The sequence below is a fragment of the Lycorma delicatula genome, chromosome 4 (assembly GCF_047948215.1).
Source record: "Lycorma delicatula isolate Av1 chromosome 4, ASM4794821v1, whole genome shotgun sequence".
NCBI classification, from domain to species: Eukaryota; Metazoa; Arthropoda; class Insecta; order Hemiptera; family Fulgoridae; genus Lycorma; species Lycorma delicatula.
In genome coordinates, this window is record NC_134458.1 from 171,966,295 (window position 1) to 171,985,330 (window position 19,036).

Consider the following 19,036-nt stretch of genomic DNA (forward strand, 5'->3'; position numbering starts at 1 on the left):
AAAAGAATAGTAAAAAAGGATCGCCGACGAAAAGATTACTTTCACGTAAAAGCTTGACCCGAAAAGATGCGATGGAGTGGTATAATGCTGACACAGCTTTAGTATAGTTTAGATAGAAAGGGGATGTATTAGTAGAGGGGGAAGCAGTCTTACTGGCCGTTGTTTTTAAAATGGTTGGAGGGGGATTAAAGAGTGAGCTAGCGAGCGGTCAGACGACATTGTATAGTTGTGTTAATGTGTGGCGAGGAAGAGGTTATGGCAGTCGTGTAGCTGCATTTCGCGTATCGTGATTACGTTTTCATTGTAGGTTAGTTTGATGTAACCGTTAAAATGTTTCCTTTTCATTCTTGTTTACGTCGGTGGGAAAAGATGACGTCTGTTATTACTCTGTTTGTGTTTTTACTCATATCGTTTACAATAATTTCTGTTAATTGCAATGCAAATACAGAAGTTACTTCGACAAAAACAATTGTGTTTAGATGTTGTAATAAAACAGAAAAATTAAGTATACCGGCATCAACGGAAGATATCGAAGGAAAACTTCGTTGTATTCAAGGTGGTAACGCGAGTTGGGCACCAGTCATTTATTCACCGAGCAACGGAGGTTTTGTTACGCCGGGCACTGTACCGAAAGACTGGGATGTTAGACTGTCCACTAGACCTTTATGTCGCGGTAAATTATCGTACATCCCTTCACATCCACACAGTTCTATAGCATCTTACGTTTTATTTGACAACGGATCTCTCTGGTAATTATAGTTTATTTTACTTTTTAATTTTCTTATAATAAATAATCTCAGAAAAGGTACAGTACGATATTCATATTTTGATATTAAACTAAAAAAAATAATTTACCAAACTGCATATTACTTAAAAACTTAGGTTGTTAAGTTGTGGGATGGTTGTTATTGTTTACCATATTTGATATTACCCCTTATTTCTTCTGTTGACCGTGCCATTTAACATCTACCTAAACTTCGTATACTTGAAATAATTTATATACCTGCTAATTTAAAAAACAAATCAATTTCATCCTAAGAAAGATCTATTAAGTTAAATTTGTTAATGTTGTTGCCATATTTATCTATATATATATATTTTTTGTTTTTGGGGGGGATAATCACCAAGTTTTAATTTCTAAATATAATTAAGTATATAAAAAATGTCTGAGAAATGTTTTATCATTTTTAGGCCAGAAACACAATTACATTGATCCTTCTGACTTATTGCATAATTTTCCCTTCAGAAATATTAGTCGCTTTATATTTTACCTTTAAGTTTGAAGCTCATAATTCATTCCATAAGAAGCGGGTAAATGGTCTAGGGTAATGTTATTTTATTTAAGAATTTATTTCACTTCATTACTTGTCTAAAAAATAAACAATTTAAGTAAAAAATTCCCCAAAAGACGTCATAAAATATGATTTTTAAGATTGTAACTAATAATTTTTTGATTGTCCTTCTAATAATTTTTTCCGTTTTTCGACAACTTTATTTTTTCTGTTATCAGATATTTTTCAGTTTACAGCACTTTGTCAGAAATGGTTATTATAATTACTTTTATTAAAATAACCTTACTATATTTGTTTTCATAAGCTAAGTAAAGAAACATCTAATCATTTGGTAAGGAAAAATCTATTTATGTTTGAAAATATACCTTAAATTTGACTACATTTTATCCATAATACGTATTTAGACTTCTTAAAATAAAAAAGCTTCTTGCCGTGTGTTTTTTTTAATATCAGTTAAAATATGCTTGTTACATTAAGCATGTTTTAAACAAAAATCCGTATTTATTCATTTGATTACTGACCTATGTATACTCGTATACGAAATTACACCATTTACCAACAGTTAGGGTGGTTACAATAATCGCATTGAAACAAAAACTTAGCCAGGTTTTTTATAATAAATCAAATACCGCTAACCTTTTAATTGATTTAAGTTCAAATTTTTCTGGATAACAAAAGGTGTGAAATTTTTATTAGATTTTAAAGCAATTTTTTTTTTGTTTTTTAGAAAAATTAAGTCAATTTTAAAAATAAATCATATTAATTAAATTTATGACATAACCACATGATCTCACCACGAAGTTTTTTTTTCCGCAGACACAGTCATCAGTCGTACTGTTTATACACACAGCGAACAATATTGTTATTTCTATTAGTATTTCAAATAATACTACTATTTATTTATATTTACTTGTAATGACGGTCAATTACTTTGATATTTTAACTCTTTTTATATAATTCCTAATTTTGTAGATAGACAATTAACATTAACGTTTAAATTATTTATGTAAAAATAAATAAGAAAAATATTCAGCGTAATCTAATTTGTAATATTACGTCAGCGCAAGAACTAAGGAGTTCCAACTTTGTGTTATGTGAATAAAAAAAATAAATTCTTTATTTTGATCGGTACATAATAATAAATTATATATACACGTCATGGAGTTGTAGATATGCTACACTTTGGAGAAAAAAGACTAATTGCCCCACCATTTGTCTGGCTGGTCAAGGGAAACCGTGTGGTATAACCTTGATTAGAGCAGCATTACAAAATTCACAGTTAATTTTAAAATAAAAAAATAGATTGATTAAAATATGCATTAATTATTTAAAATACAAACACTTGAAGATATTAAATTATCTCCGTGGCTGAGAAGGTGGCGGCGTCTTGGAATTTTGGGCGGAGGTTCCATAAAAAAAATATATATATATATTTCTAGATGTATGTACGTCCGTAAGAATGTATTTCGAATTGCTTTTAGCTAAATATTTTTCTACTGAATTTACGGATTTTGTTGAAAGTGGTTAGAAGGTATTTGTAGGCTATTTATTCCGTTAAATTTCGTGAAACTTTTCAGGGTGGAAGAAAATTGCGAGTTTTTCATTTTCGACTTTTTATTTTGGTGATTTAAAAAAACTTTTTTAAAAATGTAGCGCGTAGGTTGTAAATTTACTACTGTCTAAAGAAAAAATGTTTTTTTTTGCAAAATGTTTATCCCCCCTCCAAAAAATTCAAGTATACAATTTTTATAGAATATTTCAACTGGCAGTAGCAATACGTTTAAAATAATACGATTGGGGAGGCCCTCTTAGTAAAATTTCCTATCATACATGTTTTCAGATTTTTTTGTTGACATTCGATTATTTGATTGAGTAATTTATAATGAATTTAGTAAAGTTTTAAAACTACCTATGTTGAATTGGTGGTACTATAATTACTACATACATTCAATCTTCAGAATGACATAGAGTAAAAATAAAAGCACTGTAAAAATAAAATTATACAAAAATTTTTCAAATTTTCCTTCTAAAAATATATCATTCAGTTTGTGTACATCTTTTTTACTTTTATCGCTCAAAAACTTAATTTTTACAAATATATTGAAATTATTCGACCACTTTACATTAAATAAAACTCGAAAAATTGGAAAAATCTGACTGGGGGATATATTTAACTCCTCCGTACAATTAAATAATAGTTGCATTTTAATATTATTTAAATGAAAACAGTTGTTGAAAATCTTGAAATCGTACAAGAAACCAGTTTTTCAATGTCGGGACAACATAGCAACAACAGTCAGATTTTTTTGTTAGGAAGTGAAAAGAGTATTTGGTTGGGTCATGAAAATGGGCTGCAACCTGGCTTTTTTTAACTCGTCTTTTTTTTCTTTTAATTATTTCTTGGTTGAAAGGGATAAATTAATTATTGTTTTACACTGTTAAAAGAGAGCACCATTAAAAAGTACATAATTAATGCTTATAATAGGAGGTCTTATAATCCATATTAAGGCATAAAATAAATTCTTTACACAGAATATAGAAGTGTATTGACATTACATTATATTTTGTAATTAATTGTTTGTTTAGTAATACTGCTGTGATTTAGGTGCGTCGTTGATTCGAAGTCTTAGCTCAACAAGATCAGCAGGCAAAGGTGGTACATAAACCCGATCTTTAATGAAATCCCACAAGAAAAAATCGAGCGGCATCAAATCCGGGGAGCGAGGTGGTAATTAGACCTTCACGACCAATTTACTGACCTGGGTATCAAGTATCAAGAAAATCTGTGACTTCTAGGATGTAGTCAGGGGATGCCCCGACTTGCTGATAGTAATGGCGTCCATCTTGGTCATCATCGTCTAACTGAGGAATTAGAAATTTTTGAAGCGTCTCTAGATGAATGATATCATTTACGGTTGCCTCCAGGTAGAAGAACGGGGCCTTACAGTCTTTGTTTAATTAGGGCACAAGAAACATTGACCTTAGAGCTATCACAAACGTACTGCAAAGTTTCATCAGGATTTTCGGTAACCTATATTCGGCAGTTATGGGTGTTCACCTTGCCAGTGATGAGAAACATTGACTATAACTAAAAATTAAATTGTCTAAAAATGTATCGTCTGCAGTTCTAGTCATGAGTTCCATAGAAAAATGCAGCAGAGCAACTTTTTCGTCCTCAGTAATGTGTTGAACCACGGTTAGTTTGTACAGCTTCAAGTGCAATCATTTACGTAATACGCGCTAACCAATCGCTTGCGGAATGTCAATCTCACGTGACGCACGTAGAGTTGATTTCATCGGACTGAGTGCAAAGCTTGCTCTGAGTTGTTCCACAGCAGCTTCAGGGACGCATGGGGACGTCCTGGTATTTTGTATATTTAACAGAACAACCTGTCTCAAGGAAGATTTAGTGCCAAGAGTAAATTGCATGCCTACTAGAAGGCTCACTACCGTACTACACGAAAATTACCAACTGTAGCTGCTGTCTGCAAATTGTGAAACCAAAATACATAACTAGCACGTTCCGCACCAGTAAATGTATACATTTTTAACAACACTGGTTGCAGTGCTGGTAGCCGAATTCCGTACAAAGAACTACGCGAGTCAAAACTTGATATATTTTGATACGAAATAAGTGCTCAACCGAATCTGGAAGTTATCTAAATAAACTTTTGTACGCTTTTAATGTTGTGAAGTTCTTTTTCAATCCCTGGTATATTGTTGTTTTCTCCAATCAGTTTTCTAGCTACTGCCGGGTCTGGGTATGTGTTTGTTTATAGGAAAATGCAGTTAACGCTATCGGCTTGCCAGGCCTGATGTAGCTGCAATGTAAGTGTAAATGTACCGGTAAACATATAGTCTGGAACAGACTCGTATGACTACACCTGAGACGTCCAACCACCAAAGAACACCGATGTCCACGGGCTAGCATTCAAATCCATATAAAAGCAATTGGTTTTACAAGGAGTCAAACCTTACAACTCTCGACTTACAAAATCTGCTGACTTTTCGGTGACGAGTTTAACCACTAGAATAACAGGGCGGGTTGTCCAATATGTATATTAGTGAAAATTAAGATATTTTTTTTTTTTTTTGTCTTCAGTCATTTGACTGGTTTGATGCAGCTCTCCAAGATTCCCTATCTAGTGCTAGTCGTTTCATTTCAGTATACCCTCTACATCCTACATCCCCAACAATTTGTTTTACATACTCCAAACGTGGCCTGCCTACACAATTTTTCCCTTCTACCTGTCCTTCCAATATTAAAGCGACTATTCCAGGATGCCTTAGTATGTGGCCTATAAGTCTGTCTCTTCTTTTAACTATATTCTTCCAAATGCTTCTTTCTTCATCTATTTGCCGCAATACCTCTTCATTTGTCACTTTATCCACCCATCTGATTTTTAACATTCTTCTATAGCACCACATTTCAAAAGCTTCTAATCTTTTCTTCTCAGATACTCCGATTGTCCAAGTTTCACTTCCATATAAGGCGACACTCCAAACATACACTTTCAAAAATCTTTTCCTGACATTTAAATTCATTTTTGATGTAAACAAATTATATTTCTTACTGAAGGCTCGTTTAGCTTGTGCTATTCGGCATTTTATATCGCTCCTGCTTCGTCCATCTTTAGTAATTTTACTTCCCAAATAACAAAATTCTTCTACCTCCATAATCTTTTCTCCTCCTATTTTCACATTCAGGGGTCCATCTTTGTTATTTCTACTACATTTCATTACTTTTGTTTTGTTCTTGTTTATTTTCATGCGATAGTTCTTGCGTAGGACTTCATCTATGCCATTCATTGTTTCTTCTAAATCCTTTTTACTCTCGGCTAGAATTACTATATCATCAGCAAATCGTAGCATCTTTATCTTTTCACCTTGTACTGTTACTCCGAATCTAAATTGTTCTTTAATATCATTAACTGCTAGTTCCATGTAAAGATTAAAAAGTAACGGAGATAGGGAACATCCTTGTCGGACTCCCTTTCTTATTAGGGCTTCTTTCTTATGTTCTTCAATTGTTATTGTTGCTGTTTGGTTCCTGTACATGTTAGCAATTGTTCTTCTATCTCTGTATTTGAACCCTAATTTTTTTAAAATGCTGAACATTTTATTCCAATCTACGTTATCGAAAGCCTTTTCTAGGTCTATAAACGCCAAGTATGTTGGTTTGTTTTTCTTTAATCTTCCTTCTACTATTAATCTGAGGCCTAAAATTGCTTCCCTTGTCCCTATACTTTTCCTGAAACCAAATTGGTCTTCTCCTAACACTTCTTCCACTCTCCTCTCAATTCTTCTGTATAAAATTCTAGTTAAGATTTTTGATGCATGACTAGTTAAACTAATTGTTCTGTATTCTTCACATTTATCTGCCCCTGCTTTCTTTGGTATCATAACTATAACACTTTTTTTGAAGTCTGACGGAAATTCCCCTTTTTCATAAATATTACACACCAGTTTGTATAATCTATCAATCGCTTCCTCACCTGCACTGCGCAGTAATTCTACAGGTATTCCGTCTATTCCAGGAGCCTTTCTGCCATTTAAATCTTTTAATGCTCTCTTAAATTCAGATCTCAGTATTGTTTCTCCCATTTCATCCTCCTCAACTTCCTCTTCTTCCTCTATAACACCATTTTCTAATTCATTTCCTCCGTATAACTCTTCAATATATTCCACCCATCTATCGACTTTACCTTTCGTATTATATATTGGTGTACCATCTTTGTTTAACACATTATTAGATTTTAATTTATGTACCCCAAAATTTTCCTTAACTTTCCTGTATGCTCCGTCAATTTTACCAATGTTCATTTCTCTTTCCACTTCTGAACACTTTTCTTTAATCCACTCTTCTTTCGCCAGTTTGCATTTCCTATTTATAGCATTTCTTAATTGCCGATAGTTCCTTTTACTTTCTTCATCATTAGCATTCTTATATTTTCTACGTTCATCCATCAGCTGCAATATATCGTCTGAAACCCAAGGTTTTCTACCAGTTCTCTTTATTCCGCCTAAGTTTGCTTCAGCTGATTTAAGAATTTCCTTTTTAACATTCTCCCATTCTTCTTCTACATTTTCTACCATATCTTTTTTACTCAGACCTCTTGCGATGTCCTCCTCAAAAATCTTCTTTACCTCCTCTTCCTCAAGCTTCTCTAAATTCCACCGATTCATCTGACAACTTTTCTTCAGGTTTTTAAACCCCAATCTACATTTCATTATCACCAAATTATGGTCGCTATCAATGTCTGCTCCAGGGTAAGTTTTGCAGTCAACGAGTTGATTTCTAAATCTTTGCTTAACCATGATATAATCTATCTGATACCTTCCAGTATCGCCTGGCTTTTTCCAAGTGTATATTCTTCTATTATGATTTTTAAATTGGGTGTTGGCAATTACTAAATTATACTTCGTGCAAAATTCTATAAGTCGGTCCCCTCTTTCATTCCTTTTGCCCAGCCCATATTCACCCACTATATTTCCTTCCTTGCCTTTTCCAATGCTTGCATTCCAATCTCCAACTATTATTAAATTTTCATCTCCCTTTACGTGTTTAATTGCTTCATCAATCTCTTCGTATACACACTCTACCTCATCATCATCATGGGCGCTTGTAGGCATATAAACGTTAACAATCGTTGTCGGTTTAGGTTTTGATTTTATCCTTATTACAATGATTCTATCGCTATGCGTTTTGAAATACTCCACTCTCCTCCCTATCTTCTTGTTCATCACGAAACCTACTCCTGCCTGCCCATTATTTGACGCTGAGTTAATTACTCTAAAATCACCTGACCAAAAGTCGCCTTCCTCTTCCCACCGAACCTCACTAATTCCTACTATATCCACATTCACCCTATCCATTTCCCTTTTTAAATTTTCTAGCCTACCAACCTTTTTTAAGCTTCTAACATTCCACGCTCCGACTCGTAGAATGTTATTTTTTAATTTTCTGGTGACCCCTTCCTTAGTAGTCCCCACCCGGAGATCCGAACGGGGGACTATTTTACCTCCGGAATATTTTACCAAGGAAGGCGCCTCCATTGTTGCTATGTGAAAATGCAGAGAGCCACATTTTCTTGGAAAAAAAGCAGCTGTAGTTTTCCATTGCTTTCAGCTGCGCAGTACTCAGAGGACTGAGTGATGTTGATACGGCCGTTTAAGTCATTGTGACTCACGCCCCTAACAACTACTGAAAGAGCTGCTGCCCTCTTTCAGGAATCATTCCTTAGTCTGGCTCTCAACAGATACCTCTCCGATATGGTTGCACCTTCGGTCCAGCTACTCTGTATCCCTGAGCACTCAAGCCCCCTCACCAACGGCAAGGTCTCATGATTCATAGAGGAGGAATTAAGATATATGTTTTTATATTAATTTTTTTAGTTACCAAATCATTAAATATATTAAAAAGTAAAAAAATAATTAATTTTAAAAAATTAGGCAAAGCTAACAGATGTTTCAGGCTTTTATGGCCTATCCCTAGACCATTTCCGTTTGATTTGCAGTGAATATGTGTGAAAGAGAGGTTTTAATGATTTTTAAAATGTATTTTTTTATTATATTAAAATTAAGTTACAGGCGAAGATGTTAAAAGTCTTAGTTTCTTTATTATAAAATTATTTAATTTCATGCATTTCTAAGAACACGTAATACTCATATCAATTATCCGACATTTTTATGTAATTATGTATGTAGTAGATAATGTTATCTTAAAGATTTATGTACTTAGTTATAATATTAAATTTTATAAATCTTTCTTAAGAATTTGTTATAAAATAACTCTTGGCGCCATGTAAAGTGATGTAAACATAATAATCACTTATTTAGTGTGTCAATCCGCACTAGTTAACAAGACGAAACAAAATTCTTATACGTAAGACCTTTGTTGTTTGTTGTCCTTTGTAAGACTCCTCTTATTTAAAAAAGAGTACACTAATGCATTCTTTTGTAACGGTGACAAAACCCTTAGTGTGACCATAATACTGCCTGATATATTTGTATTACTTTATCTACCCTGAACCTGTCATTTATCCATTGTTATTGAAAATTCCATTACTTTATGGATTTATTACGTTCCAAAATTTTATGGAGCCATTATTTCGAATCGCTGATACGTACTAGTAGATCAGTTAATGATCACTAAGCCTCCAGCTCTAAAAATGATCGATTTACCGATAATACCAAAGAGTTCTCAGAGGTTTTTTGTTTTGTATGTAAAATTACAAATTTGAATAGCTACCTTATGGGTGAGACCCATTTCTTTTTGGTGATTTGTAACGGTTGATTGACTTATTGTATTTAGCTTCAAAAACTTTATCTGGCATACGTATATTTTCCATAAATATTAGAAAATTAGTCGTTATGATAATTAGCTGTATCAAGAAAAATACTTTACTATTTTGTGATAATATTTTTAAATTTTGAATAAAAGTAGATATTTATTTGTCATTTAAATTATGTAAAGAATACGTTAAAATTTAATGAAGTAAATTACCCAAGAGAAAAAGCTGAAGAATTGTTTACAAAAACTTAAAATATATTAACTAATTACGCATTTCGGTTGTTAAACAGTTATGATCAGTAGATATGACGAATCGATTATAAATAAATGTAAACGCAAATTATGAATTTAAATAAATAATCCTCTCTGTCATGAATTATTCCGCAATTAAGTTTTACGTTTTTATTTTTCAGTATTTTGTTTTATTTTTTTTATTAATAAAGTTAGACATTTAAAAAACTCTCCAGCGGGATTTAGCTGTACGATTTAAATAGTTCAGTTGGGTATTGCATAACCCATAGGGTTGGTTTAGTGATGAACGCGTCTTCCCAAATCAGCTGATTTGGAAGTCGAGAGTTCCAGTGTTCTAGCAAGGCAAGTTACTTTTATACAGATTTGAATGCTAGATCGTGGATACCGGTGTTCTTTGGTGGGTGGGTTTCAATTTACCACACATCTCAGGAATGGTCGAACTGAGACTGTACAAGACTACACTTCATTTACACTCATATATATCATCCTCATTCATCCTTTGAAGTAATACATGAACGGAAATTCCCGGAGGCTAAACAGGAAAAAGAAAGAAAAGTTGGATACTGCATAATACTGAAAATTAATATAGTTTTCCTTAAGAAATTCTCAGCAGTTTTTCAGGTAATTTTTTTGAGAAAAGGCAGTTTATTAGAACGTAAATTAAGGTCGTTGGCAACGTAAAATTATTAATAAATAATGTGCTACTCTCAGATCATTTGAAGGGCGGTGGAAGGGATAGATAACTACTACTTGGGTTGAGCCTAAGTTATTCTTTAAGTACGGTTCGTTTATCTCATTCGCGGTCCCTGTCTGAGGAGATTGTCCCATTATCACCCCTCTTTCTTTTTTCCTTCCTAATCCCTGATCCATTCCTCCTGGTGTTTTTTCTATGGTTTTTTATAGACTTCCATTGAATCTGTATGTAAAGATATTGAGTTCTCTTTGAATTTCTACGTTCTTGATATTAGTGTAATTTGATGAGGATGGCGCAATCTGTTGAACTGTCTGAGATATCTTCCTTTCGGTTGACTGTACTAAAAGGCTGATCTTGTTCGAGGTCTTATTAGAAGACCTAGCTGAGAGATCATTCAGAGTATAGTTCAGTATACGTTTTTGGATATTATGAAATTGCCTCTAGTTAGCTCTAAAGTACGGTGTTTAACAAAACACCTTAAAGGTTCATTTGTAGTCCTTTTTAAGTGTTTCTCCTTTATTTATTAACCAAAGGAAGCATAAAATTCTGTCTAACCCCTACATTTTTGCACGAAATGCAAAAATGTAGGGTTGATTTGTGGCAGTTACAGCCAAATATGTTTTCCGATTTATATGAAACTGTGCGTTAAAGTTCCTTCCTATTAGACGTAATGACATGTATTTAACGAGTTTTCATGAAGTTTTTCGTTTCAAAATGGCGAATGCTATTTTTCCTAGTCGTAAGATTGAGAGGTGTCGTGAAGATGTTTACATCACCTAGCCACCAAAGCATATACTTTTCTTTTTTCCTTGTTTAGCCTCCGGTAATTACCTTTCAGATAATACTTCAGAGGATGATATGTATGAGTGTAAATGAAGTTTAGTCTTGTGCAGTCTCAGTTCGACCATTCCTGAGATGTGTGGTTAATTGAAACCCAACCACCAAGAACACCGGTATCCACGATCTAGTATTCAAATCCGTGTAAAAATAACTGACTTGAACGTTGGAATTCACGACTTCCAAATCAGCTGATTTGGGAAGACGCGTTCACCACTAGACCAACCCGGTGGGTTACCAAAACATATGAATCTCTTCCGTACCTGACACGACCTACATCTAATCCCACTCAGTATATGGATTTGTCTTTAAGAGGGAAAGAATTAGATCCTTTTTTGCAAATTTTTCTTCTTGTTTAAGTTTAGAGTTTCTCAGAGATCGTCTTCATTCACTGCTATACAGCATCGAGTCATTCTCCGAACAATACAAAATAATTCACGTATATTTTCAAAAGAATTATTTTATATAGTTTTCTCCCTCAGATGCAAACAAATTATAAAGATAGAAACAAATTATAAAGATATTTACAAACAAATTATAAAGATAGAATAACATTTTTAAAATGCAACAAAAAAAATAACTGGGATGTGTGAAACTGCTTTTCGAGATACACTGGTTATGTCCGTTATCGATGGAAACTGTTTACAGTAAATTACTAATAAAGTAATATTATTATTTTTGGCATTGGGTAAATCTTCTGTAATATCAGTTAGAATTCCGTTTTATACTTCACTTTAGTCTTCCTTTTGTTCTCTATTAAGTTGAATTCGGTAATTCTGTACTGTTAATTCAGTACAGAATGAATGGGTACGTACGTTCACAGAATTACTAGTTAATTTGTTTTTGTTTTATTTAATTGCATTTTATTTACTAAAGTAATTGTTAGTATGCGATGTCCGCACCTAATTATAATTTTTAATTTTGTCTCAACAATTCTTGAGCAAACCTTTTGTATTACTTTTTTAAAATATAAATGACATATATATATATATATATAATACGTGTGTGTGTGTGTGTGTATATATATATATATATATATACATACAGAGTGTATCACGAAGTTCTCCCGGTACTTTCATTACTTATTCTACTCGTAAAAATAATGGAAAAAAATACATGTCCTAAAATATTTTGTTTTAACAAAGTTATTGTACATCAGACATAAAAAACAGGGGTTTTTTACCCCAGTTATTGATTTTCACCCCAGATTTATAAAAAAAAAAAAAAAACTAGATACGATTATGGGACTTATTTATTCGATTTTCAGGTGAAAAATCATAAGAAATCACTAATTCTACCCTTTAATTAATGTCCTAAAGATTTCAGTACGACTTCATTTCACCAGGGTAGCTGAAATCCGAGCGAAATCTTTCACTCTCCGAAACTCGCAGAACGAACAATTTTAGGACACGTTTATATGAACTTTTCCCAACATTTTCATGAGTAGAATAGGTTATGAAAGTCGCAAGAGAACTACATGATACACCCTGTGTGTCTGTTTATATATATATATATATATATATATGTGTGTGTGTGTGCGCGCGCGCGGAGGCGTGCGGGGTTTGTTTGTTTAGGATATATAAACTTAACCAAGATGGCGGCTATTTAATATTTTTCACGCGTATTGAAAGTAGAATAAAATAAACTTCAGTTAGTGGTATCATACCGAAAAATAGATCGTTTTGAAATAGGCATGTTTACTAAATTTAAGTTGAGCAGTTATTTAAGAAGTGTCGGCTATTTTCTGAAACTATCTTTAAAAAACATTAAATTCCCGCCATTTTATTTAGAATTATCTTAGTCCGAAGTTTTTTTACTTCAAAATTCTTGCTTTGCAATGCCCTTTAAATGATGTATTACAATCGAACTGTTTCTATTTACAAATATCTCCAGAGGGTTCGAGTCAGGAGCATTCGCTAAACCTATATATATATATATAAAATATGAAAATAGCAAATTACATCGTAACTGGAGAATATTTTTATGATAAAAATATATTATCATTTACATTTACCTAATGCATATTTTTCTGCTGTATTTAGTACTTTGGTAGAGAGAGCTCTAATTCGTCAACGTAAAATTTGTAAATCTAAATTTTGAATTAAAAAGAGATTAAAAATAAAATTTTAAACTGAGAACCAAAATGTTTTAATTCAAAATTTATATATTTGTGCGTTATGACGAAGCAGAGATCACTAAGAAAGCGCTGAACAAAGATAAAAATAAATAAATAATAAGCGAATGAATATTTATTTTTATTATGTTTACATACAGGTATACACAGATCAGATTACTGTATTTAGATTTTGGTTGAGTTTTATTGTATAACAAAAAACTCATTGTTTTTTATCTTTCGTTAATTCTTCTACTACGGTAAAGTATAATTTAGTAAATTGATTTCAAAATAATTTAATAAACCTAATTACGTTGGGTTTCAGCCGTATTGAACTTACTTTAACGTAATTTGTTGTATAAAATGTGTTATCGCATAGCTTTAAAAACCGTTATTACTTTGTATGTGTAACGTGAGTATGGATGTAATTCGTTGAAAACAATGTGTGCGCGCGTTTAGCATATAATATAGAGAAACCTGGAATGCCAAGGTTGAAATTTTTACTATTACCATTACAGTAAATAAAACGAAGAAATTTTTATTAAACAATAAAACTACTGACCGCGTCTCAACATGTCGTCAATCTAAAATGCGGTCAAGTGTGTACTTGTTTAAAATATTAAATTTTTAAAATTGAAATATTACTTGGTATTGTAAAAGAAAATATATAAATCAAAACATTTGATTGTATGTCTTTTTTTTTGGCACCAGACATTAGATTTTTATATCTTATGATTCTTTTACTTTCTTTTACTCGTGTTTATTATTTTTTTATTCCCTTCACTTTATTGTTAGTTTTAGATTTAGAACTGTAAGTTTGAGACAAAAGCCTTTTTTCTACGTCGCATTTAAAATCGATAACGTTACTGATTGTGGTGAATTTAATCTTTGATCCTAATCATGCTGCATAATAATTCCCATTACCATAATGTTTGTAGGCGAACTGACACGAGATAAAAATTATTCCCATAGATTACACGCTAGGCATTCATAGAATAGCATTATCCCTTGTCAAGTTTACTAAGGCATATATGAATAGTGTAAAGTTTTCCCGTTTCTCCTTCACCCAGCCAAATACTCGTATGATGTTATGTGTCAGCATTCCATGTCCTCCGAAATCTAGATGATAGCTCCAATCTCAGTTGTTTCTCAAATGCTTTACGCGTGTCTTAATCTTAAGAAAGAGGTAGGGTAAAGCAACAAATAAATGCACTCGTTTCTGTAGCAAACAAGCCATTGTGTGCATAAAGAGTTTTAGAAGAATGATGCAATAATGTCTAATATATGTATTTTTTCTCTTATTGCTCATAAAGTTTAAAACAAACTAATAATTTAATAAAAAGAAATAATTTTAATATGAAATCATTTATAATATTACTTATCAACGTAAATCTGTACAGATTAATTTTGAATTTAAAATGTTGATTTTTTTCTTTAATAATAAAAAAAAAATTAAAAATATGAATGAAACAAACAAAAAAATTGTAAAAAATATATAACAATTTATACATTATATTTTAATTTCTTCTTTTTGAAAAATGGAACAAATTAAAAACTCTATGAACTTAAAAACAGTTAATTCAACGGTGACTTCAAAAGTTAAAAAATTAAATAAACATTAAGCTGTTTTAAGTTAATTGTATTTTAGGTTTTTTTTTAAATTTATATTACTTAAAACATAAATAGGATTAAAAAAATCCTATTTTTATGAAAAAACCATTAATATGACAAAACTTAAATAAATTTTCATTAGTTAAACATAGGAAAATAAAATTTATCCAACGCTTCGATCTCGAAACGATTGATTTTTTGGCATAAGACCTCCACACCCCAAGCATCCAGAGTAGGGATGAAAATCAAAACTTTTAATTAGAAAGGGTTGGATTGTACAAGTGATTTTGAAGGGCATTAAAAAACAAAAACTTTGACGTAAAAAAGCATTAGGTTACGACAAACCTAACCAAAATGGTAGTAGTTTAATATTTTTCACAGCTAGTTAAAATAGTGGCCTTCAGTGTAAGCTAAGTAGTGGTCTAGTACCGAAAAATAGATGGTTTTGAGTGGAAACATTTGTAAAATTTTAGTGTTTCACTGTTAAATAGTTATTTGAGAGGTATCGCTAACCACTTTCGGAACTAGCCGTAAAAAACATTAACTAGTTACGATCATCGTGACCCGATGTTTTTACGTCGAAAATTTCGTTTTTCAATGCCGTTTAAAATTATGTGTTACTGTTTTATCCTTCCAATTAAACATTTTTAATTTGCCTGAGTTTTAATTTGCTAAATATTATATTTACTTTCCCTGTTACAACTATATATATTGCTATACCTATAACTGGAAAGTTGTATACATCAGTCAAAAAATAGTCTAAAAAATTTGTATTTTTTTAAAGTTATGTGCCTTAAGGAGAAGACATTTAAAAAAATTTTAACAAAAAATAAATTGTAAATAATCTGCTAAAAAAATTTATTCCAATTTTCCCAAATCCAAAAAAAAAAAAATAATTTTTGTTAAATGGACGTTTGTGCGTTGTACGTATATATGTATGTTGGCCTATACTCGTATCTGATCTTATAATTCTGGACCCCGTTCGCCTTCAGAGGGAAAGAATAAATTAACTTTTGCAAAAATTGGAAAAAGGCGTGGGCATGTTTTAGCCGAAATAAAATTAAAAATTATTACTGGGGCACTTGATCAAAAATCTTTCTTATAAAAGTTGAGGTTTTTTTAATCAAGATCCACAAATTACCAAAATAATTTTGTTAAAAGTGACTATATATATATATATTTTTTATCTACCTCTTTTTTCAGAAAAGGAGTTAATGGGAGTTTTTTGAATCTGTATTTTCTACACCGATAGCTTCAAACCACTATGAAATTTTTTGCCCATCCTACTTCAATAGTCTGTGGTAACAAAAAGTTATTTTTTAATATCAAATTTGATTATACGTTTATCTTAAATTTAATCTATCTCGCAAGTTACCCATTACAGTAAAAATGTAAATATCTTAACTTTTTGATACCTTTTACTTTTTCTATATCTTAAAAAAAAAAATAGCCAGAAATTTTGACCCCTTCCTAGAAAATTACAACTCTGTCTATTTAGAATTATGGTTGTCTCTTTGTATTTTTAAATAATTTTAAAAAGTATTTTAAATTTATTATCACCACTTATGGATTATTTAAAAAAAAAAAAATTAACCCGAGCGCTTCCCTTAGCATGGGAGCCTCCAAAATAAAAAAAAATTATTTTTCAATTTCAGATTTTTAATCCTCGAAACGTATTTTGTTAAACAATAAATTTACTAAAGTAATTTAACACCCTCCTCTGATGCGGGTGCTTCCAATTTAAAAAAAAAAAAAATTGTTCAAGATCAGTTTTAATAATTATTTTTATCATTAAAAAAAAACCCCTAATTTTCAAAAATCGAAAACATATTTTTCAAAATTGTGATGTTAATATTAAAAATTTTGGTTTTTTTTTATTTTGTTGAATATCTTAGCTTCAAAAATCAAAACTAAAAGATTCAAATATAATGAAACAATTAATTTTATATTTAATAAAAAACGTTTTTGGAAGTCTTTTCAAAAATGAGTTGCATAACTTGACGGGCTATGCCGGTCAACACCGGCATGTTAACGCCGGTCACACACACACGCGCGCGCGCGCACGCATGCATGCATATAGAATGCGGAGAAAAGGTATAAAAAAACTACTGCGTAATTCGGCACAAAACCAATTTTTTATTTCCGATGTCATTATTTCGCAATCAGAAACGCACTGATTTTCAATGTACAACACACTACGTTCGAGTAACGAGTAGACCTTTCACATAAGCATCAAGTTTAAACTCATTCATCACTGTGTAAGCGCGTATGATAATTACACCAATACAAAGTCAACCTTAAATTGTTGTCGACCTTAAATTGAGTGTAATTGAAGAACGACTCAATCAATCTTTATCAAATTTTCACACGCACAACTTCAAATGCACTACCACAACGTATCTACATTTCAATGAAATTGATTTTGTAGTTTTGGAGATTTTCAAGCCACAAATTTTATACATAATACATATATATATAAAGGAAATGACATGTTAAGTAAATGGTATTTTCGTATTTCTCATACCTCAGAACGTAAAGAAAATTTAATTTCATTCCCCAATCCCACTTTCCGACCGAAGGTAATGTACGGTATTACTTATTCAGCTGATTCTTTTAAATTTTCCGCGAAAATATTTAAAAAATTAGAATCACATTAGTCTGGATGTCATTACGCAATTACAATTCTGTACTAAGCAGTGATATCGACAAAAGATTTAAATATTTTTAAATCCATTGATTAGACAAACAATATTACATTTAAAAATTCTTCCACACACTATATTTTTTTTTTTTAAATTTCTACATTAAAAAAGATAAAATCGGTCAGTTTTTAATTTCTGAAGAACTGGGTTTCAATGTGTAAAATATAAACTAAACGGTAGATTTTTGAGAGCCTTTACATTTTTTTGAAGTCTGAAAAAACAGAATGATTCATATATTGCAGTGTCTTGGAACTAAAATTATATACCTCAGTAAACTTTCTTAAGAATGAAGATCCTAAATGATGTTTAATTTTATATAGTTTTTCTTTACCCCTGCTGAGTTGAGACAAGTAATTTTTTTCATAAAAAAATCAGTGCGGTAATTTTAGTAATTAGTTGCTTTACACACTTCGTCCCAAACGTTTTTGAGCACGGTTCCCACAGGCAGGAAATGTCAAGAAATATAAACTTAGTTAGGAAAAGTCAGAAATTTTTAGAAAATAAAAGGAAAAGTAAGGAAAAATTCCATGTTCATAGGTCGCTTTTCCATTAACAAATTTCTTCTGGCAGAGAATTTGCACGAAGAGACGATAATTTATCAACGAAACGTTTTTATGCAATTGTAAAAACGCTCACTGCAGTGAGAAAATATCGACAAAAAAATTTAATATTTTTAAATCCATTGATTAGACAAACAATATTTCATTTAAAAATTCTTTCACATACTATTTTTTTTTTAAATTTCTACATTAAAAAAAGATAAAAATGTAAAAACCCTGTTGAGGTGTAACTTGTATATGAGCTCCAGTAAAGGTTTCTTCTAATTTTATTGCAGAAGTAAAACGACGGTTTTTTAATATTTCAAATTAAGTTTATTAAATCAAATGTGTGCCGTTTTGATCGACCACAACTTTTGTCATTTTTGAGATAAAATCATTATCCCGTCATTGTTGAATTTGTATGTTTTCTGGAAGAAAAACCGTGATAACTAATTTTGCAAATCTCTTTTGAAGTCAACCTCTTACGAACGTTCTGTAGAGACCGAAACAAATAGTAGTCTGATGGGCAACATTATGTCTATACGGTGGATGCATCAAAACATCCCAACAAAGATTTCTTAATTACAGAAGATTTCGAGTTACCGAAGATGTGTGTGGGGATCTGGCTTTGTTGTGATGGAAGATAGTTTTCCTATCGATTAATTAAACCCACATCATTATTGTTGGCTTCAATCCTTGCTTT

General features: G+C 31.5%; 1 protein-coding gene across 1 annotated transcript in view; it reads left to right on the top strand.

The window, feature by feature from the left end:
* Positions 1 to 248: 248 nt before the first annotated feature.
* Positions 249 to 19,036, top strand: part of LOC142324078 (putative G-protein coupled receptor Mth-like 1) — a 212,452-nt gene continuing 193,664 nt past the window's right edge. The window contains exon 1 of the mRNA XM_075364705.1: positions 249 to 749. Coding sequence (XP_075220820.1) covers positions 331 to 749 — 419 coding nt within the window. The 5' untranslated portion in view covers positions 249 to 330. The remainder of the gene's footprint in view (positions 750 to 19,036) is intronic.